The sequence below is a fragment of the Grammomys surdaster genome, unplaced genomic scaffold, assembly GCF_004785775.1.
Source record: "Grammomys surdaster isolate TR1022 unplaced genomic scaffold, NIH_TR_1.0 126158, whole genome shotgun sequence".
Lineage (NCBI taxonomy): Eukaryota > Metazoa > Chordata > Mammalia > Rodentia > Muridae > Grammomys > Grammomys surdaster.
The window spans coordinates 554,658-580,654 of NW_021620966.1; the positions used below are offsets into that span (position 1 = coordinate 554,658).

General features: G+C 36.8%; 1 protein-coding gene and 1 pseudogene across 3 annotated transcripts in view; both read left to right on the plus strand.

The window, feature by feature from the left end:
- Lrif1 (ligand dependent nuclear receptor interacting factor 1) overlaps positions 1 to 25,997 on the plus strand; it is an 88,675-nt gene that overhangs the window by 61,160 nt on the left and 1,518 nt on the right. The window contains exons 1-3 of one of the 3 annotated variants that reach the window (XM_028757399.1): positions 14,567 to 14,844; positions 22,205 to 23,690; positions 25,288 to 25,560. In XM_028757399.1, coding sequence (XP_028613232.1) covers positions 14,783 to 14,844; positions 22,205 to 23,690; positions 25,288 to 25,560 — 1,821 coding nt within the window. In that variant the 5' untranslated portion in view covers positions 14,567 to 14,782. Of the gene's footprint in view, positions 1 to 14,566; positions 14,845 to 22,204; positions 23,691 to 25,287; positions 25,561 to 25,997 lie in introns of those variants that run through there. The other 2 variants (XM_028757400.1, XM_028757401.1) reach the window with 2 other exon arrangements.
- Positions 23,975 to 24,530, plus strand: LOC114612417 (annotated as a pseudogene).

A 25,997-nucleotide genomic window follows, 5' to 3' on the forward strand; every position in this document is an offset into this window, starting at 1 on the left:
GGTCCTGTTTACATATCCAATTTGTTATTCTATGTCTTTTTATTGGGGTTTTGAGACCATTGATGTTAAGAGATATTAAAAAATAGTAATTGTTGCTTCTTGTTTTATTTGTTGTTAGAGGTGGAATTATGTTTCTACAGCTATCTACTTTTGGGTTTGTTGAAAGAAGATTACTTTCTTGATTTTTCTAGGGTGTAGTTTCCTTCTTTGTGTTGGAATTTCCATCTATTATCCTCTGTAGGGCTGGGTTTGTGGAAAGATACTATGTAAATTCAGTTTTGTCACGGAATATCTTGGTTTCTCTTTCTATGGTAATTGATAGTTTTGCTGGGTATAGTAGCCTGGGATGGCATTTGTGTTCCCTTCGGGTCTGTATAACATCTGCCCAGGTCCTTCTGGATTTTATAGTCTCTGGTGGAAAGTCTGGTGTAATTCTGATAGGTCTGCCTTTATATATTACTTGACCTTTTTCCTTTACTGCTTTTAATATTCTTTCTTTGTTTTGTGCATTTGGTGTTTTGACTATTATATGATGGGAGTAATTTCTTTTCTGGTCCAATCTATTTTGAGTTCTGTAGGTTTTGTATGTTCCTGGGCATCTCTTTCTTTAGGTTTAGAGAAGTTTTCTTCTATAATTTTGTTGAAGATATTTACTGGCCCTTTAATTTGGGAATCTTTACTCTCTTCTATACCTATTATCCTTAGGTTTGGTCTTTTCATTGTGCCCTGTATTTCCTGGATGCTTTGGGTTAGGAGCTTTGTGCATTTTGCATTTTCTTTGACTGTTGTGTCAATGTTTTGTATGGTATCTTCTGTACCTGAGATTCTGTCTTCTATCTATTGTGTTTTGTTGGTAAAGCTTGCATCTATGACTTTGATCTCTTTACTAGGTTTTCTAATCCAGGGTTGTCTCCCTTTGTAATTTCTTTACTGTTTCTATGTCCATTTTTAGATCCTGGATGGTTTTGTTCACTTCCTTTGCCTGTTTAGTTGTGTTTTCCTGTAAATTTTTAAGGAATTTTTGTGTTTTCTCTTCAAGGGCTTCTATCTGTTTATGTGTGTTCTCCTGTAGTTCTTTCAGGGAGTTATTCATGTACTTCTTAAAGTCCTCTATCATTATCATGAGATGTGATTTTAAATTAGAGTCTTGCTTTTCTGGTGTGTTGGGGTATCTAGGGCTTGCTGTGGTGAGAGAACTGGTTCTGATGTTGCCACGTAGCCTTGGTTTCTGTTGCTTATACTCTTGCCTTTGCCTCTCACCATCTGGTTATCTCTGGTTTTAGCTGGTCTTGCTGTCTCTGACTGTGCCTTGTCCCTCCTGACAGCCTGTGTGTCCATACCCCTGGGAGACTAGAGGAATCTGGGAGGAATTTTTGTATGGAGAACTCTGGTACAGGGTTAACTTTTAGCTTTGGGTTACTGATGGAACTCAGAAGGATCTTGTCCAGGCTGTTCCATGGTTCCTGTATCCTGATGGTTCTGTGTGAGTTCCTCTTGGTCCAGGAGTTTGAGAAGTGGTGGTCTTACCTGTGCTCACAGGTGTGTCAGCACTCCTGGGAGACTAGCTCACTCATGGAGGTATTTGGGTATGGAGAGCTGTAGCACAGGATCAGCTCCTGGCACAGATAGAAACCAGAAGGATCCTCAAGAAAAGTAATTTCTTTTGATTATTTTTGGTTGAAAATCGATTTCATTGCATACTATAATGGTTACTCCAGCTTGTTTCTTGTGTCTGTTTGCTTGGAAGACTTTTTTTCCAGCCCTTTACTCTGAGGTAGTTGTTGCTGAGGTGTGTTTCTTGTATGCAGCAAAATGTTTACATATTCGGTTTGGATCCTGTTTACATATTCAGTCTGGTAACTAGTTAAAGCAGGCCTCCTAGGAGGCAGGCAATGCTGTCTCTGACTAGGGCAGGCCTCTCATGTTCCTGGTTAGAGCGAGCCTCCTATGTCCCTGTGACCCTGTGTCCCTGGTTAGTGTAGACCTCCTGGGTGACAGGCTGGCTTTGGGGTCCAGGGTCAGGCATGTTGATTTGCCACTGGTTCAGGTGGAGGTGCAGACAGGAAGGACAATGAGGCTCGAGCAGAGCTGAGTAAATCCCCTGTCTGCTGGGTGCTGTGGGGGCCCCAGCTGGCAGAGGTATTGGGGTAGGTGTCTTACCTATGATCCTTGTTATGGTAGACCTCCTTAGAAGCAGGTAGTTTGGTTGCAGGGGAGGGGGCAAACACGCAGATCTGCCACAGGTTCAGGTGGAGGTCCAAATTAGGACCAGGCATAGTGGGATAGAAAGGCAGGGGAAGGGAAGCTCACATGTATGGTTCAAGAGTCTCAGGTCCGATACAGTTGGGAAGATAGGCAGAAGGAGAATGGAGATTCCCCTGGGGTGGTGTATCATCCTGCCCTCCAGCAGTTCCCCATCCCATTCCTCCTCCCTGTCTCCAAGAAGATGTCCCCGCTGCTCACACCCTTTCACACCCTGCCTGGCCTCCCTACTCCCTGGGGCCACAAGTTTCTAAAGGAATAGGTGCATCTTCTCTCACTGAGACCAGACCAGGCAGTCCTCTTCTGTACATGTGTCAGGGACTTCGGATCAGCCAGTGTATGCCACCTGGTTGGTGGTTTAGTATCCAAGACATCTCGGGGTCCAGTTTAATTGAAATTGCTGATCTTCCCATGGGGCCACCCTCCTCCTCAACCTCTTCCAACCTTTCCTCAGTTAAATCACAGGAGTCCCCGACTTCAGACCATTGGTTAGGTGCAAGTATCTGCCTCCATCTCAGTGTAGAGCATCCATGCTAGGCTCCTGTCTATAAGCACACCCACAGTATCAGTAATAGTTTCACATCCTGGAGGCTTCCCCTGAGATGGCCCCCAATTTGTGTCAGTCACTAGATTTCCTTTCCCCATCTCCTCTCCATTTTTGTCACTGCAGTTCTCCCAGACAGGAACAATCCTGGGTCAGAGTTCCTGACTGTTGGTTGGCAACCCCATCCCTCCACCAAATTGATACTCAGTCTTTCTACTGGAGGTGGACATGTGCTGTCACCTAAGTTTTTGATCTTAGCCATTCTGATTAGTGTAAAGTGGAATCTCGGGGTCTTTTTGATTTGCATTTCTCTGATAACTAAGGACTTTGAACATTTCTTTAAGTGGTTCTTGGCCAGCCCTGATTCCTTTGTTGTGAATTCTCTGTTTAGTTCTATACCCTATTTTTGGTTGAGTTTTTGGGGTTTTTGGAGGTTAGCTTCTGGAGTTCTTTATATATTTTGGATATTAGCCCTCTATCATATGTGAAGTTAGTGAAGCTTTTTTCTAAATCTGGAGGTTGCCAATTTGTTCTATTGACTATGTCCTTTGCTTTACAGAAACTTTCGGTTTCATGAAGTTACATTTTCATGAAGTTATTAATAATTGTTCATAGAGCCTGAGCCACTGGAGTTCTGTTTAGGAAACTCCCCCCCCCCATGCCTGTGAGTTCGAGATTCTTTCCCACTTTCTCTCTATTCAGTGTATCTGGTTTTATGTTGAGGTCCTTGTTCCACTTGGATATGAGCTTTGTGCAAGGTGACAAATATGAATCTATTTTCATTTTTCTAAATACTGACTGCCAGTTAGAACAGTACCATTTATTGAAGATGCTTTCCTTTTTCAATTGTATAATTTAATTCTTTGTCAAAAATCAAGTGTCCATAGATGGGTGATATTATTTCTGCGTCTTCAATTCTATTGTGTTGACCAGTGTGTCTATTTCTATACCAATACCATGCAGTTTTTATATCTATTGCTCTGTAGTATACCTTGAGGTCAGGGATGGTGATTCCAGCAGAATTTCTTTTACTATTAAGAATTGTTTTTGCTGTTCTGGATATTTTGTTTTTCCATAGGAAATTGAAAATTGCTCTTTCCATGTCTTTGAAGAATTGTGTTGGAATTTTAATAGGGATTGCATTGAACCTGTAGATTGATTTTGGTAGGATGGCCATTTTTACTATGATAATCCCACCAATCCATGAACGTTGGAGAGCTCTCCAATTTCTTTCTTGAGAGACTTGAAGTTCTTGTCATGCAGGTCTTTCACTTGTTTCATTAATTACCGCAAAGTATTTTGTATTATTTGTGACTATTATGAGGGGCATTTTCCCCCTATTTTCTTTCTCAGCCCATTTATCATTTGTGTAAAGGAAGGCTACTTATTTGTTTGAGTTATTTTTATAACCAGCCACTCTGGAAGTTGTTTATCAGCTGTAGAAGTCCTCTGGTAGAAGTTTTCTGGTCACTTAAGTATACTATTATATCATCTGCAATTAGTGATACCTTAACTTACTCTTTGCCAGTTTGTATCCCCTTAATATCCATTTGTTGTCTTATTGCTCTGGGTAGAACTTCAGGTACTATATTGAATAGGTACCAGGGTAGTAGGCATCCTTGTCTTGTCCTTGATTTTAGTGGCACTGCTTCAAGTATCTCTCCATTTAATTTGATATTGACTGTTGGTTTGCTGTATATTGCTTTTATTATGGGCCTTGAATTTCTGAACTCTCCAATGCTTTTAACTTGAAAGGGTGTTGTATTTTGTCAAATGGGTTTTCAGCATCTAATAAGATGATCATGTGATTATTTTTTTCCTTTGAGTTTGTTTCTGTAGTGGATTACGTTAATGGATTTTTGTATATTGAACCAACTTTGCATCCCTAGCATGAAATCTAGTTGATCATAGTTAATTATGGTTTTTATTGTGATCTTGGATTCATGTTTGCCAGAATTTTATTGAGTATTTTTATATTGATATTCATAAGTGAAATTGGTATGGAGTTCTTGTTTTTTGTTGGGTCTCTGTGTAGTTTAGGTATCAGAGTGTGGCTTCATAGAATGAATCAAGTAGTATTCTTACTGTTTCTATTTTATGAAATAGTTTTAAGAGTGTTGGTATTCGCTCTTTGAAAGTCTGGTCGAATTCTTCACTAAAGCCCTCTGGCCCTAGGCTTTTTTGGCTGGGAGGTTTTTAATGACTTCTTCTATTTCCTTAGGGAATATGGGCCTGTTTAGATAGTTTATCTGGTCTTAATTTCAATTTTTTTGTGGTATCTGTCTAGAAAATCATCCACTTAATCTAGATTTTCCAGTTTTGTTGAGTATAGATGTTCGTAGTAGGATCTGATGATTTTTTTTTAATTTCCTCAGTTTCTTTTATGTCTCCCTTTTCATTTCTGATTTTGTTAATTTGTATACTGTTTCTAGGTCCTTTAGTTAGTTTATCTAGGGGTTTATCTATCTTGTGAGCTTTTCAAGGAACCAGCTTTTGGTTTTGTTGATTCTCTGTATACTTCTCTTTTTTTCTATTTGGTTGATTTCTGCCCTGAGTTTGACTATTTCCTGCCTTCTACTCCTCTTGGGTGTGTCTGTTTCTTTTTGTTCTAGGGCTTTCAATTGTGCTTTTAAGTTGCTAGTAGACAATCGATCTCTCCAATTTCTTTATGAGGGTGCTTATTTAGTACTATGAATTTTCCTCTTAGCACTGCTTTGAGTCCCATATGTTTGACTATGCTGTGTCATCATTTTAATTGAGCTCCAGGAAGCCTTTTATTTCTTTCTTTATGTCTTCCCTGACAAGGTTATCATTGGGTAGAGAGTTTTTCAGTTCCCATGGGTATGTGAGTTTTCTGATTTTGTTGTTGTTGTTGTTGTTGTTGTTGTTATTGTTGTTGTTGTTGAAGTCTATCCTTAATCCATGGTGATCTGGTAGGATACATAAGATTATGTCCTACTTGTTCTTTTGTCCTGTTACACAGTCAATTTTGGAAAAGGTACCATGGGGTGCTAAGAAGTAGTTGTATTCTTTTGTTTTACGGTGAAATGTTCTGTGTGTATCTGTTAAATCTTTTTGGTTCATAACTTCTACTAGTTTCACCATGTTTCTGTTAGTTTCTGTTTCAATGACCTGTCTATAGGTGAGAATGGGGTGTTGACGTCTCACATTGTTATTTTGTGTGGTTCAATGTGTGTTTTGAGCTTTAGTAAAGTTTCTTTTATGAATGTTTGTGCCCTTGCATTTGGGTGATAGATGTTCAGAATTGAGACTTTCTCTTGGTGGCTTTTTTCCTTTGATGAATATACAGTGTCCTTCCCCATCTCACTTGATAACTTTTAGGTGAAAGTGTATTTTCTTGGATATTAGGATGGCACCTCCAGCTTGTTTCTTGGGACCATTTGCTTGGAAGACTTTTTTGCAGCCTTTAAATATGAGGTAATATCTGTCTTTGTCATTGAGGTGTGTTTCTTGTATGCAGCAAAATGCTGGATCCTGCTTGCATATCCAGTCTGTTAGCTTATGTCTTTTTATTGGGGAATTGAGTTTGTTTATATTGAGAGATACTAGAGTCATATGATTGTTAGTTCCTGTTATCTTCGTTGTTGTGTCATTACATGTATGTGATCCTCTCCTTTTGGTTTTGTTATGAGATGATTAATATCTTGTTTTTTTCTTTGTGCAGGTACCCTCCTTGTGTTGGAGTTTTTCTTACAGAATCTTCTGTAGGGCTGGATTGGTAGATAGATATTATTTAAATTTGTTTTTTTCCTGAAATATTTTGTTTTCTCCATCTATGATGATTTAGAGTTTTGCAGGGTTTGGGTATAGTAGCCTGGGTTGGCATTTCTGTTCTCTTAAGGTCTGCATAACATCTGTCCAGGCTCTTCTGACTTTTAGGATCTGTGTTGAGAAGTCTGCTGAAATTATAATAGTCTGCCTTTATATATTACCTGGCCATTTTCTCTTACAGCTTTTAATATTGTTTCTTTGTTCTCTGCATTTAGTGTTTTCATTATTATGTTATGAGAGGATTTTATTTTCTGGTTCAATTTATTTGGTGTTCTATAGGCCATCTTTTTCTTTAGGTTGGGGATGTTTTCTTCCATGATTTTGTTGAAGATGTTTTCTGGCCATTTGAACTGGGAATCTTCACTCTCTTCTATTCTTATTTTCTTAGGTTAAGTCTTTATACTGTGTTCTGGATTTCCTGGATGTTTTGGGTTAGGATTTTTTTATGTTTTGAATTTTCTTTGGCTATTGTGTCAGTATTTTCTAAAGTATCTTCTATGCCTGAGATTCTGTCTTCTATTTCTTGTATTCTGTTGTTGATGTTTGCATCTATAGTTCCTGACCTCTTTCTTAGGTTTTCCATTTCAAGGATTGCCTCCATTTGTGTTTTCTTTATTGTTTCTACTTCCATTTTTAAGTCTTGGACTGTTTTGTTCAACTTCTTCAACTGTTTGTGTTTTCCTGTATTTCTTTAAGGAGTTTATTTGTTTCCTCTTTAAAGGATTCTACCTGTTTGCCTGTATTTTCCTGTTTTTCTTTCAGTGAGTTATTTATATTCTCCTTAAGAGGACTCTATTATCTTCACAAGATAGGATTTTAGATCAACATCCTGGTTTTCAGATGTGTTTGGTGTATCAAGGGCTTGCTGAAGTGGGAGAACTTGGTTCTAATGTTGCCAGAATATATTGACTTCTCTTGTGCTTGCCTCTTGCTACCTGGTGGTCATCTCTGGTGTTACCTGGCCTGGGCGTCTCTGTCCAGAGCCTGCCTCCTATAAATTTCTGCGGGTCTCCTGGGAAGCCTGTGGCCCTGGCTGGAGCAGACCTCCTGGAATGCTTTCAGACTGTGAGGTGTCAAGAAGAACAGACTCACTGATGGTCTGTCCAGGCAGAAGGTACTGGCAGAGTTTGTGCAGTGGATGGAGGTGGGGGTGGAGATAGGTTCCAAGTCTACTGGGCTCCTCAGAGTTGCCATCTGCTGCAATTATTTGGGAGAGTCTCTTACCAGAGCCCCTGGCTGTAGCAGATCTCTTGGGAGGCCTGCAGACTGTGGGGGTCTTCAGAGGAACAGACATGCTGATGGTCTTCCCAGGTGGAAGGCTCAGGCCTGAAAGTGTATCTTTTTTCAACAGTTGTTCTTGATCAATGAGTCTGGATCTATTTTCATTTTTCTACATGGAGCCATCAAGTTTAACCAGTATTATTTGTTTCAACAGTGATATACATACATACATACATATATATATATATATATATATATATATATATATATATATAGTGTATAATTACACACACACACAAATCAGGTGTTCAAATGTACGTGGACTTGTGTCTTGCTTTTCAGTTCAATTCTTTTTATCAACATATCTGTTTTAACACCCATACCATGCTCTACAATACAGTTTGAAATCAGTGATAATAATACCTGTGATAGATTGTATATGCTTGGCCCAGGGAGTGGCACTATTACGAAGTGTGACCTTGTTGGAGTAGGTGTGTCACTGTGGGTGTGGGCTGAAGACTGTTACCCTAGCTTCCTGCAAGTCAGTCTTCCACTAGGAGCCTTCAGATGAAGATGTACAACTCTCATCTCCTCCTGTACTATGCTTCTATGGATGCTGTTATGTTCCTGCCTTGATAATAATGGACTGAACCTCTGAACCTATAAGCCAACCCCAAATAAATGTTGTCTTTTATAAGACTTGCCTTGGTCATGGTGTCTGTTATAGCAGTAAAACCCTAAGACAGAAATTGGTACCAGAGACTGGGATATTGCTGTGATAAGCCTTACCATGCTTTCATTTGGAAGAATGTGGATTTGGGGAATTTGGATTTGGAAAGCTGTGGATTCCTTTAAATGGGCTTAATGGGCTATCCTAGTAGGAATAGGGAAAACTTTGTTACTGAGAGGGATTTGAATTGTGCTGACTGTCTCAAGAGGTTTAGTAGAGAATTACAATATGTGGCTTAGAGACTGGTTTTTGTTTGTTTCTTTGTTTGTTTTTTGTTTTGTTTTGGTTTTTTTCTTGTGGTATTTTGGTGAAGAATGTTCCTACTTTTTTCCCTTGTCTGAAGAGTCTGCCTGAGGCTAAGGTGAAGAGACTCTGATTAATTGCATTGACAAAGGAAGTCTCAGAGATACCCATCATAGACTTTGTTCTCTGGTTAAGTCTCATGAAGAGCATTTTAAACAACCATAGCAAGATGAGAAGGAGGAAATATAAAATATATGGTTGGAGTATTAAAAAGGGGCACCAGGAAGTGAAATGGAGCTGAATCCTATGCTCAAATGTATGAAATTGATTTAAAAGAGCTATTCTTTTTGGATGTAATTTCTTTCTTCCTTTCTTTTTTGTTTGTTTGTTTGGTTAGTTGATTTTTGTGGAGTTATTTTATTGTATTTTGCTTTTATTCTTGTTGATCTGACACTTTTAGATGTGCTGTTGATTTACTTTTTTGAAATCTCTCCAGAATTTTTGTTTTATGTAGGCACTTATGATTTTAGAACCACCTTCATTGTGTTCCATAGGCTTGTTGTATGTTGTGTTTTCATTTTCATTTATTTCTAATATTTTTTAAATTTCTTTCTTAACTTCTATCTTAATCTGTTATTTTTTTTAATTCAATAGAGAATTTTTCTGTTTCTATAAGTTTGTTATTTAATGTAATTTAATTTAATTTGTTGTGGTCAGATAGGATACAGGTTGTTATTTCAATCTTATAACTGTTTAGACTTGAATTTTGTCTAAGTATGTGTTTAAATTTCAGAGAAAGTACCTTGAACTACTGAGAAGAAGGTATCTTCTTTTGTGTTTAGGTGAAATGTTTTATAAATATCTATTAGGTCCACTTGATTAATGATCTCATTTATCTTCAGTATTTCTTTGTTTAGTTTTTGTCTGGATGACCTGTCTGTTGGTGTGTGTGCATTATTTAAATCATCCCTGTTACTGTGTAAAGACCAATAAATGATTTTAGCTATAGTGGTGTTTCTTTTATGAACTCTGGTGCTCTTGTATTTGGTGCATAATTGTTTAGAATTGCAATATCTTCTTACTGGATTTTTTTTCTTTAATAAATGTGTAGTCTTTCTCCCTATCTCTTCTGATTAATCTCGATTTAAAGTCTATATCGTGTAAGGTATTAAAATAGCTACATCAGCTTGCTTCTTTGGTCCATTTGCTTGGAATATCTATTTCCATCTATCCTTGATGTTAAGGTGTGCATGATATAATCATATATAATCCATTATTCTGTTTTATTTCACTGCTTTTTCAGTGATTTCTGCTATCTTAGATGACACAAAAATGGAAAATTTAGTAAAAATGTTTAATTTCTTTTCTTGTGTTATTTTCCTTTTTTACTTTAAATTATTTTATTTATTAACATTACAGTCATTTCCCCTCTCAGTCCTCCCTCCCACAGTTCCTCATCCCATTCCTCCTACCCCCTTGACTCTGAGAGGGTCCTCTTCTCCCACCCACCAGGCATCCCCCTTCCCTGGGGCCTCAGGGCTCTCCAGGGTTAAGTATGTCTTCTCCTGCTGAGTCCAGACCAGGTAGATCTCTGTTACATATGTGCCAGGGGGCTTTGACAGCCCATGTATGCTCCTGGTTGGTAGCTGTCTCTGGAAACTCCCTGGGGTCTGGGTTAGTTGAGACTGCTGGTCTTGCTATGGGGTCGATTTCCCTTTCAGCTTCTTCAGTCCTTCACCTATTTCAACCAAATGAGTACCTGACTTCAGTCCAATGGTTGGGTATAAGTATCTGCTGTCTCGGTCAGCTGCTCGTAGAGTTTCTCTGAGAACAGCCGTGCTAGGCTCCTGTCTGTAAGCACATCATGGCATAGTAGTGTCAGGCCTTGGTTCTCCCCCACAATTCCCCATAAGATGGATCCCAAGTTGGGCCAGTCATTGGACCTCCTTTACTTCAGTCTCTTCTCCATTTTTGTCCCTACAGTTCTTTTAGACAGGAACAATTCTGTGTCAGGAATTTTGACAGTGGGTTAGTAACCCTGTCCCTCAACTTGAGGCCCTGTCTGTCTCCATGAGGTGGATTCTTCGAGTTTTCTTTCCCCAATGTTGGACATTTAGTCTGACGTCATCCCCAATGAGTCCTGAGAGTGTTTTACCTCCCAGGTCTCTGGTACTGATGATGCTCTCTAGAGCATCCCCCACCTTCCACTTCCTGAAGCTGCTTATTTCCATTTATTCTCTTGGCCCTCTGGGCTTCTCTCCTGTTCCCCACTCCCACCCCATATCTGGTCCTGCTCCCCTTTCTCCCTCTACTATCTCCCACTCAGATCCATCCCCCTTCTAAATTGGGTTGAATCCTCATCACTTGGGCATTTCTGCTTGTTAAACTTCCTATAGTCTATAAGTTGTATCCTAGGTATTTTGGCTAATAGCCACTTATCAGTGAGTACATACTATGCATGTCCTTTTGGTCAGAATTACCTCACTCAGGATGATATTTATATTTTCTAGTTATATACACTTTCCTGAAAAATTCATGATGTCCTCATTTTTAATAGCTATATATTATTCTATTGTGTAACAAACCACATTTTCTGTATCCATTCTTTGGTTGAGGGACATCTGGGTTGTTTCCAGCTTCTGGATATTTTTGAACATATTTCTTTTGAAGATTATTTTTAAAACACTCAATAGATCTCAGCAATGCACATTAAAAAGCAGCTACATACAAATCAGATAAGAATTACTGAATATATATCTGTGAATTAGGAGTAAGTAGACTGAAGGAGCTGAAAGGGTTTGTGGCCCCATGGGGAGAGCAACAATACCAACCAACCAGAGCTCCCAGGGTCTAAACCACCAGCCTGGGAGCACTTAGGGAGGGACCCATGGCTCCAGCTGTATATGTAGGGGAGGATGGCCTTGTTGGGCATCAATGAGAGAGGAGATCCTTGGTCAGTGAAGGCTGGATGCCCCAGTGTGGGGGAATTCAAGGGTGGGGAGGTGAGAGTGGGTGGGTGGGGCACATCCTCATAGAAACAGGAGGAGGGGGGATGGGATAGAGTGTTTCTGGTTAGGGGGGATGGGGAAAAGGGATAACATCTGAAATGTAAATTAAATATCCAATAAAAAAAGAAAAAAAAAAGGAGGAAGATATATAGAATCTTCAAACAACCTAAATTTGGAAGTTAGCTTCACCGATGGCAAATTATGTGACTTCCAGAGAGTTATTTGCCCTTTCTATGGCTTGTTTCTTAATTTCTGTATAGTGATTTTACTAGTTTATTGTAGCAAATGAGTGTCTATGTATAAAGCACTTATCAGCGCCTAGAATGTGTTATTATGTATACATTTTGTAGAGTAATTGTAGAGTAATAGTAGGTAAGAGGTAGTAATTAAAATCATGGGCAGGGATATAATCAGCTGGAGAGAACAAGTTTAAGAAAAGAGGAACACGGAATGAGAACTCATTTATTTAATAAACAGAAATGGACCCTTATAGCACACCAACTATATCAAAAGTTAGGGAGAAATACAGTAAAGTATATTGCCATTTCTTCAAGAATAATGGTGTTGCCAACTTAAGATTTTAAGTGAGATAAACTTCATTAATTGTAATAAACAGCTGCATGAGTCATTTAATGAGCATGTAGGATGCTGTGATCCACCTCCCAGGATTTTCTTCTGATGTGGCCATGGTCTTATTATTATAGCACTTGAACTCTTGCCAGTAGACATGCCTCAGATATCAGCCTCTTTCCATAATTGCCTTGACTACAGAATTATTTCTTTTTCTTTTTTTTTAAAGATTTATTTTATTTATATGAGTACACCGTAGCTGTCTTCAGGCACACCAGAATAGGGCGCTGGATCACATTACAGATGGTTATGAGCCACCATGTGGTTGCTGGGAATTGGACTCAGGATGTCTGGAAGAGCAGCCAGTGCTCTTAACTGCTGAATTACTCCAGCCCTACAGAATTCTTTCTTAAACATAGGGATGAAACTCTATTTTTCTTTTGGTCACAGCATGGATGCAGTGACTGATTATCATTAGCATAAACACTCATTTTTCTACAGGAAAAAATTGGATGGCTATTGCAGAATTGGACTGAGACAGAGAAGATTTTTGTTGAAATGTAGTATCTCAGGCTAACTTCTCTCTGCCAGATTTTCTCCCTTCCCTTTCACAGAAACTGATCTCTAATAGACTTCTTGTCCTTCCAACATCTGAATAGCCCAACCTGTGATAATTAGTTTTGAAGCCTTAGTCCTGATGAATAAGAAAAGCCAGACTGGAAAGTATAATTAATGAATGGCAATTGATAAGATAGCAAACAAGGTAGGCAGGTCCCCAACTGCCCCATACACACACACTTAGACATACACACTCTTAGGCAGGGTCTCATTGTATAACCCCCTAGCTAACCTGGAACTCACTATGGAGACTAGGCTGATCTTAAATTCAGAGACCCACTTGCCTCTTCCTGAGTTCTGGAATAAAAGGCATATATCATAATGTGTGGCAAAAGGCATTTGGTTTCTTGTTTGTTTGTTTGTTTGTTTGTTTTGTTGTTTTTTCCCTAGTAACTTTGATTTCATAGACAAAAGATGCCAGAATGTCTTTAGTATTTTGGGGGGCACTTTATTGACAAATAATTGTGTTATACAGAAATAGGAAAATGTCACTTTCTCTTAACATATCAAGACCTGAATTTCTTAAAAATCTTTTACGTTTAGCAGTTAGGGGAAATGAGTAGGCCTTTTCTTCTTCCTTTTTTTGTGAGATGAGTGTTCATATATTACTTGGTGGTCTTCTACTTGTTGTGTAGCCAAAGGTAACCTTAAAGTCCTCATCCTCCTGCTTGTACTTTCCAAGTGCTAGGACTACATATGTGTGTCACCAAGCCTGTTAAGTAACTCCATTTTTAAATAACCATGTAAGCCTTCGAATTGTCTACTTTATCAGTGTCTTCTATTTAAACAGTGGAGCATACAATATTACCTATGCCAAATAAAATTGTATCTTTGAAACCACTTTCATTATATTCTACACCTAATTAAACTAGAATTCCTTCTACCCATTAAACAGTAGAATCCCAGTTCTCATATAGTCACTTAACTGTAGGAGTCTAGAGAATTTTGAGAGCTTGTCTCTGGAAATTTAAAGAAGAGTTTCAAAAAGTTTATACAAGGGATTAATGCACAGAGACTAAAGGAATTGAATACATGACAATAGGATACAGTTTTAACTGAGGTATGAGTGTCAGAATGGAGAAAAATGGTTAATCCATTAATGTAGAAGCAAAACTTCAAGAAACAGAAAGAAAAAGATAATCATTTCTAGCCATGAGAAGGGATATAAAGGTTCTCTGCAATTTATGACAACTACCAAATGCCTGCCCATGTCTACTGAATCAAACTGCTAAGGAAGACATTATTACATTGGCTTGCAAAAGCGTATGTACAAGTGCGGACAATTTAAGCCTGACACCGGAAGTATTTCATTTCGTGTAGGCAGTGAAAGAACTTTCTCTTTTGGTTCCTCCTTTGATCCGGAAGAAGAGACATCAACCTTCGCTGTCGATTGGACTACGTCATAAGGGCGGGGCCACGGCGATCCATTCCCCTTAGTAACCACATGTTACTTAGCTGTATGCATAGGCTTGCTGGCACTAGGGGCTCGGTTTAGTGGCCGCGGTCCCTCCCCCTGTTGAGGGCGGTGCCATTGATGCCACGCCCCCTCGCCTGCTCTGACTGACTGTGATGCGTCACGTAGCCAGAGACTCGCCGGAAAACTGTGAGCTTCCCTTAGCTGGGAGGGTATGGTCGCGGTCTTGCGTCTTCCGGCTTCTACAGCCACTTCCCACGGAAGCCGGAGGAGCCGCCCTCTAGCCTATCTTCCGTCACTGTTCGCTCCCCTCAGTGGCTTCTGCTCCCTCTGGTTCGCGCCACGCTACACACTGCCCTGTCCCCTCCCACTCATCTAAAATGTCTAATAGTCTCCAGAGCGTCTTTCTGAAAGCCGCAGAGGAAAAGTCGGGCTCGCACTGGTAAGTACCAGTTCCTAGCCCTTCACGCGCCCGCCCACACCCTGTAACTTAGGTTGGCCTGGCCGCGTCAGCTGACGTTCAGCCGCGCAGGGGGAGCTAGCTGCTGGGACGTCTGAGCGCAGCGCCTTCACAGCACACCTCCCACCCCACCCACCCCGCCCTGCGCGCTCCAAAACCCCTGGCTCCCCGTCCTTCCCGAAATACAAAACTTCCCGTGATTGCTACGCAGTTAGCATCTCCTGGACTCAGACGTGCCCGACGCCACCCGCTCGAATTTCATAGGCGGACCAAGTAGACGCCTCCGGAAGAAAACCAACATGGCGATGCTCCAAGAATCCCAAACACGCCCCAAAACACCCATTGTGGATTAGCAAGTGCAGCCCCTGGGCGCTGGACCGTCAAGTGGAAATAGTTCCATTTTACTGTACATAGAAAGTGTGTTCTAAAACAAGGGACTTTAGTATTTGAAAATTTCAATTAATACGGAGGAAAGTAAAAACTTGAAATGTGAAGTCAGTTTCTCCAGGTAGCACATTTGAAATGGGTGTAAAGGGAGTGCATCTCATTGGTTGTCTCTACAAAGAAACAGTTGGAACACAGTATGGCTCTGACTGGGTAGGAAACTCATAGCCAAGGCTGCCCACAATCCAGCCTTGGTTTACCTAGTATTATGATTACGAAGGGTTGTGACAGTCTTCTTTGGTTAGAAAATGTATCACCAGTAACATTTTTTGTTAATCCAAATAAAATAAAAGCAAGAACAACAAAATATTCATTGAGGAGCAATGTTTTAATTTATACTGTCCAAAGTTAATGAGTATATTTGTTGAGACGCAAACATTAGTAAGTCTGTAGAAGATAAATGAACAGCATGGAATCTAAGATCAAAACTCCTAAAAGGGGATTGTGGTTGAAAAAAGAAAATCTACCTGGTGTGTATTGTAGCTTTGTTTGTTACTGTTATGAGACTAATGCATCACTTTCTGATAAAAATAATGGTACCTGGGAATAATTTGATAACAACAGTAAAGGAATAGCTTAAGAAAAAAGGATTATTTAAATATTTGCTCCAAGTTTAAGAACACGAATTTGTATCCAGTTTTTAGCCGAGGTAGGTTTCTTTTACTTACAAGTATATGCAAACCCTAATTGCAATGGAAAAAAAATGATTTTTTTAAATACATTTTCACTTAAAACCCTGGTCAAACAAAAACAAGTGACCATCCTACATCAGCCTTCCCAGTAGCTGGATCCGTAGGAAGTTGCTACTATGCAAGTACCCCCCCCAAAAAAAAAGTCATTAACAGTAAATAATGAGCTGTTGATATAGAAAGAACCATTCTATTGTGTATCGTTAGAGACAGCTCTTTGGTAGTATGTATTTTGTGGAGATTTAAAGACATTGTATCCTATACAGAGAAGCTAAAGTAAAAGAAATGCTTTTTAATAAATAATTTTATTATTTTACCTGTATATTTATGATATAGATGATATACCTTATGTGTTTAAGATCCTATTCTTTTCCAATCCTGGAAGTAAGATTAAGTGATACATTAAAGTTTTTTATTGTGCCCTTGGGCTCTCTTTTAAACATTGTCTAACAATTTTGGTGAATTTTGAAGTCTGAAAACTATTTTAAATTCAGTTATGTTTTGGCTACTTTCATAAGTACTTTCAACTTCATTGATTCATTAGTTTATGTTTTGATACCTTGTTAAACTTCCATGCTTTTATTTCTTAAATTTTCTGATATTATAACATATTTGGAACAGTATTGTGATAATGTTTATTATTTAGTTTATCTGATTTAATAAGGCATAAAAATAGGAAACTCAGTTTTATAAGAGCAGTGCAATAAATCTATATATTTATAGTGTAGTATTCATTTGATTTATTAAGATTTGCACTTGAATTCTTATTTACTCAGTTGTGTACCACAGGTAGTGTAATAGCTCTAAAGCTTGCTTCAGTCTGGTGACTATTTCATCTATTGGAGATCTATTGCTCAGAAAATGTTTAGAATAGGATTGACAAGATTAGGTGTATAGTTTGAATAATGAATGACAGTGTTGTTTAGAATGAGGATTGTATTTCAGATGACTTGAGAAATCTGAGGGCTTGGATAAGATGGTAGAAATTATGGATTAGATTTAAAGGAATGAAATGAAAAATACATATACCTGATAAGGAAATTACTGTTTCTTGGGAAGATGTTATACCAGTTTTCTTGTCAATATTTGTGAATTAAATGAGACAAACACAGATGTCCAGTTAACATTACTGCTCTCAGCATGTGACTTCATTTACTTGGGAAGAAGATGTTTCATTGCTAGTTGAAGCCTTTGGTTGTAAAGTTTTATCTTTTACAACTTCAGAGTAGACTAGGAGAGACATTAACATTAGCATCATATAAGCTAACTGGACTCTGTCACTAATCTTTCTTATGCAATTGAATTGTTGAACCTTGCATTGTGTATAAAGTATGAATAAGACTCCTTAAGGAAAGCATGTAATTCTGTATAAATATTTTCTGTATTTAAAATATTTTAAATCCTTGTATTTTTCAGCTAAAATGTTGATGTCTGTGGAGGTCTATCTTGCTTGGCTTTTAGGATTAGAATTAATGGTGATATTATTACATAAATAATATATAGTATTTATTATTATGTGAATTGCAGCATATAACTTCTTACATATTTTTATAAATAGTAAGAAGGGAAAGTTTGGTCTCCTAACAGATGAAAATACACTATTTTTAAAACCATAAAATTTCATTAGCTTCCAACATGTTCATTATTTCATTTCTAATACATGAGTGATGAATATCCATATAGAGTAATAAAAAAACAAAACCAGAAACCTCAGAAATTATATAGTTTTGTTAGCACATTTAGCAAAACTTTTAATTTTGAGATGGGCTGTGTCTGCATTGATCAGGCTGTCTTGAACCCCAAGACTCAGTGACCCTTCTACTCCTACTTGAGTTTCTGAGTACCTGGAGCTATAGATATACACCACTGTGCTTAAGTAGGTTTTCCAAAATTGCTTGGCCAGTATGTGTAAGAGCCAGAATTAGAAGCCTGTTATCTTTATAATAATTTCCCTTTTTCTTTTTAAGTCTTAAAATTTAGTTGTTTTTTTTTCAGTGTCATTTTCAATTCAAATAGTTTAATGTAATCAGTGAGCTAATCATTCTAAGTGACCAAACTGGCTAATAATTCTAAGTGACCTATTAATGACATTAGGCTATAGAATATGATCTATGATCTCTTAAGAAAATGGAATATCTTGAAGAAAGTGGAGTCATTTAGTGGTTTTTGGTTCAATTGTTAAGTCAAAGATTCCTACTAAATCTGGAAAATGTATATATTGGTTGAAAGAGTACATATGAAGTTTATTCTGATTTATCACTTTTCTCCTTACAAGTCTGTGTTTGTTTTAAGAACTCATTTAATTTTATTGTAGTAAATCAAATTACATTTTAATAGCTTGTAGGAATCAATTTAACTAACATGTTAAATTTACTCTATTAGACACAGAGGAGATATGAATAAGCTAGCCTTAAAGAATTTGTGGTCTGTGGTAGATTATTTGAATCTCTAATAATATGTAGGCTTGAAAAACCCACATTTGTTTTTCTATCTTTGGTGGGTAAGTGACAGATGTAAAAAGAGATAGATATATATAGAGAGAGAAATTATACTGTTATAGTATGTTTTTTGTCAAGCAAAAATAGGGAAACCTTTAACATATAGCATATGAATTATTTAAAAAGTATTATTTGTTCAGTTATATGTCTTTTGAAATATTGCTCCTCCACAAATAATTTTAAAAACAGGTTATTTCTGTTGAATCTTCTAGTTAGGCAGATTTTTCTAATAAATGTAATATTTATGTTAAAGGGGAACTGAGCTTTTTAGATTGGCAATTGGAATTTCAATGTTACTATGAAAAACAATATTTAATTTCTTTTTTAAAAAAGTTGATAGTAGTAAAGACATTGTATTCCAGTATTAACTGGACTAAATCAATAATGTTTATGTGACAAAAGTTGAGTTGCTATACCGGCAGATATTTTATGGAAGTGGTAGAATTAAGAACTTCATTTGATGTTGTTGGAGATGGACTAAGAACATTTAGAATACTTAGTTAAATAATGTACATAGGATTAAAGGATTTTCTCTTACATGAGCAGAGATTTTATATAGAGAAATTGTAGATAATGGTCATACAGCTTTTGAGTAAGGTTTTCCCATTTTGACAGTTAAAGTTGTTAGTTATATATATTTACTGTCTTTATGTCCACATGTCAATAAGTTTCGCAACTAAATTAGTCTTACTAAAACTAATAATGACTCATGTCATTATTTCTACTGTAGATGTTTAGCCTTAATCCTTAATCCTATTTTACTCTCAGAAAATAACTCTCAGAAAATAGTTTTATTCAAACCCTTTCTTTGTTTGGCTTCCATTGCATCAAAAATAACTATTTTCTTTCAATTACTTAAAGAATAGTTGGAAATCACTGAAATGGCTTAGGCATATTAAGAGTAGTATGCCCATTGAACTGAAAGGCAAAGGACACACACACACACACACACACACACACACACACACCCCTACCTACCTACCTGCATACCTACCTAAAGGGAAAGAAAAGATCAATTATAAAGCCATTTTAGGCTAAGGGAAAAAGAAGATCAATTATAAAGCTATTATAGGCTAAGACAGAGATAATGTTTCCTTGAACCAGAAAGGTGAAAACCAATGTGGAAAGAATTTTAACAGATAAAGGAAATTTAGGTAATGTCAGTAGGGTATTTTTAATAGGTTAAAATAGCAAGGTGAGAAAGAATTTATATATTCTGATATAGGCACCTAAGATGAAATTCCAAGGAATTTTAAGAATGTGGAAAGGAAGACATTCTGGCCTTGTTGAGTTTCAGGAAATCACAAGATTTGAATAAAATGGCAAATAAGAGGTTGCATATACATCTTGTATCCCAAAAATGATAAAAAAAGTATTTTATTGATGAAATAGAATCAGTAACTACTTAAGAAACAATGTGGTGAAAAGTAAAGAATAAAAGAATTTCTATTCTTTTAGCTAGAATGAGTTGTCAAAAATGGTTAAAAGTCTTGGGATAAGAATATTTAAGGAAAAGTGCAGTTTTAACCATCTCTTCAAATGCATCATTCATCTTACTTCATGATAATTACCTGACTGTGGTATGTACTTAGTTTTAATGAGAGATTTAGCAAGTATGTTGTTTATAGATTCTGATAGCAAACATTTAGACTTTGAGAACCATTCTTCCTCCTGTAAATATTCACCTCTGTTACTGCAGCCACTGTGTAATTTAGTTTTGGATACTGTAATTTAATCTCATGTCTTTTTATGGTACAGAATTCCTTTTTGAAGTGTTTTTTTTATCTATTTAAAATGAGAAAACTATACATAGGTGTGAGTTAACATAAAACCAGAATGGCTTAGGTTTAGCATACAGGCTATAATTTATTGATCCTTTCCCCTAACAGAGCTTAGTGTTTAAACCATAAAACTCAATACTTGATTGGTTGGTTGGTTAGTTTCAAGACTTGGTATTGTATTGTTGTTCAGGTTCAACTCGAGGTGCTTCCACCCCAAGTGCTAAGATTATGTGCATGAGCCACCATGCTTGACCCACACTGATTACATTTTCATTTACTGCTGAATAAATTGATGTTGAGTTACAGTGTACTTTATGCAGAGGTAATGCAGGTGGGTCTTCAGACTCCAAAAGCAAGAATTAAGACCCCCACACACACAGATTTTTCTTAAACTTTACTAAAAATTAATACTCATTTTCTTTCCTTTCTTTCTTTCTTTTTTTTTTTTTTTTTTTTGAGACAGGGATTTTCTGTATAGCCCTGGCTGTCCTGGAACTCGCTCTGTAGACCAGGCTGGCCTGAAACTCAGAAATCTACCTGCCTCTGCCTCCCAAGTTCTGGGATTAAAGGTGTGCGCCACCACTGCCTGGCTAGTATGTATTTTCACACATAGAAAACTGTTTTAAAACTTTCTGAAGATAACATGTTATTTGGGTTGTAGTGAGAATACATAGAATGTTGGGTATGGATTTTTTTTTTTCATTTATACTTGATTTTAAAATCACACCTGTGGGTTACAAAACAGAACTCTACACTTTTGAAAATTAATGTTTGTCCTTTTTAAGCGTTTGTTTATTTACTCTTAGTCATCTAAGAATATATTGAGCCAATGGAATATGTACTCCACAGTTATGTTTTTAGGAGTTAGCATGAAAGACAATCTGTAGACACATAAACATAGATATATAATAATATTTGGCATGAAGGAAATTAAATGACATTTTACTATGAAGGACAAAACAGTTAAGTTGGCTAGAGAATGTATCTCTTTGGAAGTATCATTTATGTCGAGACTGAAGCTCCAGGTAGAGTTGTATAGGAGAGAAGCACCCAGATAGAGTGATGTGACTGTCCTGCATTCCTTGAGAGCACTATACTTTTTAGGATCTGAAAGGTGGTTTTAAGTATAAACAATTTGGTAAGTCTATACAAAGTAATATACAATAAATGTATTATACAGAGATTTATGCATTTTTTTATATATATAACTGACAATTTGTATTTAAAACACAGCTCATAATGATGGACATTGTAGTAGACTAGTTTTAAACTTTTCTTTCTCTCCAGTATGCTCCACCTTTATGGAAAAACCTCTCGACTAAACTTTCCTTGCTATTAAGTATGAATTGCTTGATAGTAAATTATTAGAAACAATTGCTATACTCAATGTGGAACATGAAACCTAATGTACATGGAAATAATAAAAAGGAAATTTTTTTATACATAAGCATGTCCGTTACAGTATAAAAACATGGAAAATTGGGATATCCCTACATGAGAGATCTCAAACAGGAGAAAAAAGTTGGCAGTAGAATTTGTCAAAGAAAGAAGATAGAACAAATTGGAGGTGGAGAGAATAATAAAAGAAGCATAATTAGAGTTGGAATCATAGTCCTGCTCATTAAAAGTAAAGGAAGAGAATAGGAAAGAATTAAAAGAGAAGAATGATTATAGTGTGAAGAGTCTTCTAATAGCATTATGTTTGAATAAAGAATTAGAAACCTTTTCATTTTGGAATAAATGTTAAGATTACATAACCTGCTTGTAAGATCTGAATTAAAGTTGATATAATTTTATCTTACATTGCAAAGTCAACATTTCATTCTGTTATTAATTTTACTATCTAAAATAATTGAAAATACTTGTTTTAAAATAAAATGTATAGAACTTGTAGTATGTTGTGTTTATTTACTTAAAATGTTCTTTTAAGTATTTCAGGGTGCATGTACCAAGTAGTTTCTACGATTGGCACCGATGGAAAAAAACTTCTGCAATTACTTCCAATTCCTATATCTTCTGGAAATCCTATCCCAGTAGTCCAGTCTCCAGTCATGTCTCATGGTTTGAAAGGGAATACTGAAAAACCAGTTCAAGTTACTTTTCAAACTCAGATTTCCAGCTCTTCCACAAGTGCATCAGTTCAATTGCCTGTTTTTCAGCCAGCCACTACTACAAAATATTTCCTTACAGGAACAGTAGATACATCAGGAAAAGATAGAGTTACTTCTGTGGGGACTGAAAATTTTACACCACCAATTTCTAACATTCCGAATCATGGTGTGAAAATTCATAATCTCACCAGGCAAACATATACTATCCCTCCCTCAACACAAAATGATTCATTTTATTTTATAGTCAATACCCCAAGACTCCCAGCAAATGTGAATTCTTCAGTTTTGCCTTCTGGGCATCATTTAAAGATTCCAGCCCATGCTGAAATGAAATCTGTACTTGCATCATCCTTGCCTCCTTTGGTTCAGCAAAAGATACTTGGAACTGCAACCACAAGTACTTCAGGAAAAGTTGAGGCCTCCCAAATACCAACAGTTATTTATGTACCTCCTGTAAATGCAATGAAAATTTTTATTACCAAGAAATCTCAGAACATTAACCCCAAACCAGTGACATTCAATACCTCACAAATTTCACCAAATGTTGCTACAGAAACACAGTTAAAAGGTGGTCAGCATCCTCAAACTATTCCAGTGAACTCGAATTTTCAAGAGTATCTACAGCCTGGAACTCCATGTCTTGTTCCTGTTAAGTCTTCAAATAATGTGGCTTCAAAGGTTTTAAACACTTTTGTAGGTAGGAAAAATCTGGGAGGTAATACAATAGATACACCTCTATTGAGTTCTAGAAACAACAGTTCTAGCAGGACACAGTCCGTAAGTGTGCCTATTAAAGATAACGCTTTGATAATGTTTAATGGGAAAGTCTTCTTGAATGAAAAGGAGACTTTTGGTATGCCATCAAAAATTGACCAGCAGAGTCCTGTTTCTTCTGATACTCCTCTAAAAGTGTCATCACAGGTAGTAAGTTCAAGTCCGGTCAGAGAAATATCCAGAGGGGTTTTAAATAGTGTTTTGGTTAAAAGTAAATCTGTTCAGTTGAAGACAAAATCACTTTCAAATCCCCAGCTTGCTTCCATGGCCAATCTAAGAGCAGAGAAGAATGAAAAAGTGGAGAGACCATCTTTTTCTGTCATAAATCCACATACTATGAACCAGTCCACTCACTACCTTAAACAGTGTAAGACTGTATTTATAAATCCAGTTTTTCCAGATGGATTTAGGACAGGACAGAATGCCCCCAGAAAAGGAAATCTCATCCAGAACATAGAGAAAACATGTTCCTCTGCTGATGCAGCAACTATTACTTCTCAACAGTGTGTTTTCAGAGACCAAGAATCACAGGTAATTTTCCATGTCAGGGTGCTCTTTTTATATATATGTGTAGAAACTGTTTCTTAATTCTCAAAATTATCTGATACCTGTCTCCTACACACACTCCCCATCACACATGCTTATGTAAAGTTTTCATCTGAATAAATATTTGAGGAGTACAAGTGGTAGAGCCTAAGCAATATCTTTCTCTTTCATTATTTAGCTCGCCAAATCCATAAGCCAGAGTCAATCACAGAACAATGTTCAGAAGAGTTGGAGAGTGATAGGTCTTCAAAGATGAGTAATATTATATGACTATGAGTAGATGTGTATACTGTATATAAGAGAGACAGGGTTTAAAATATTTTCTTGCTTTGTTTTTGGTGATGGTCATGAGGAAAAAAAATCAATTTTTTAAGTCATGAAAAGGATGAAGTAGAGGCTCTCCGTTTCTCAGAGAACCGGGAAGGACGTTGGTGTAGAGGACATTGACTACCATGAGTTCCGGTTCGCTGTTGCCGAAACCACAGATGCGTGGTCTTCTGGCCAAGCGTCTGCGGGTTCATACTGTTAGCGCATTCACTGTGGCCCTGGGAGTTGCTGCTGCCTATAAGTTTGGCGTGGCTGAACCAAGAAAGCAGGCGTATGCAGATTTCTATAGAAACTATGATTCCATGAAAGACTTTGAAGAGATGAGGAAGGCTGGTATCTTTCAGAGTGTGAAGTGATTACAGAATGCAAAGAATTCTTTGGATTGCGCTCCATAGAAGTTCATTGCTGACCTGTGCACCTGAACTATGAGACATGAATATGTGGGCTAAGGAGTAGTTTCCCTCAATAAACAATAATTATATGGACAAAAAAAAAAAAGAAAAGAAAAGGATGAAGTAGAAGTCATCAGAACCTTTCAGCCAAATAAAATTTTATCCATATCTTTGAGTATTCATGCCTTAAACTTAAGACATAGCAGGAGTTTTGGTATTTTTAAGACAAGTGTGTTCCTTTCAGCCTTTCTGTTGACTCTAATTGAATAGCGTGTCTGTCAGCTACCATTCTCTTCTTAAAATACATGTGTAGCCACTTTCCTTGCTTACTTAGATAACTTAATGTTGGTGGCTGTCCCCTTCAGTACAGAAATTATTGAATTTTAAATACAACAATTGTAATACAAGCAAGATGGGTTGAAGACATTAGACTTTTCCAAAAAAACTACAATCTTTCTGTACAAATTTTACTATAATTTGTTTTGTTTTGTTTTGTTTTCCTTTACTTTCTTTTTTAATGTCTCAATATGTAGCTGAGGCTGGCCCTGAGTACCTGGTTTACAGGGTACCATGCCCAGCCTATATTATTTTAAAGTTGTCAAACCTAGCATCACCTCATTTACTTGAGAACAGACCTTTCATTAATATTCTGTACAATAAATTAAATATTCATTTTGTGAATATTTTAAGTTTGTATTTATTCAAATTCAGTTGTTTGAATGCATGGTAAATATAATTGTAATGCAAATGTTTTAAAGCATGAACTGGTCTCTTGTGGAAGATTAGAAAATTGCTTATTTGCTAGTCCTTTAAAGTAACCCAAGGAATTAGCAATATCGTGGTCTCTTTTTTCTCATTTCCAGACCCAGTATGAGATGGCATCAATATTAAAAAAAGAGATTCAAGAAAGAAGTAACAAGAAATATTCTCAAGGAAGCCATACTAAGGCATCATACCTGAAGAATGATGCTGAATTTAAAAAGATATTTGGTCTCACTAAAGATTTGAGAGTATGTCTTACTCGAATTCCTGACCATCTTGGCTCTAAAAAAGGTTTTGATTCCTTTAACAGTTTGGTGAAAAGTAGTTCTTACAAAGATACAGACTTTGTGGTGAAGGAAGAAGAAAAAACACAGGTAACAGTTTTTAAAGTATATGGCATTTTTGTACATGTGACAAACATGGCTATAATTATCTTTTATTTGGTTTTCAGTGAACTTTAGATTGAGTGATGATTTTTGCCAAATTTGCAAATATCTCACATTAAATAATGATGGATTTTACACACAGATAAAAATATATTCCTGGTTAATTTGAGTTCTAAGTATTTTTAGTCAACTTTTTTACCGCTTATAATGTAAGAAAATAGTCAAAAGCTTTACAAATAGTTATCCTATTTTAAAGAATTACTTACAGAAGATAAGTGTAGGGGAAAATATAATAAGCATAATATTCATTGTAGTATTAACACTACATTTTAAGCAGCATATAGTCAATAATGTACATCACTATAGTTATGCTTATGAACATTATAATCTAGTATTCTGATCTTCAACGTTTTCAACTTCCTTAA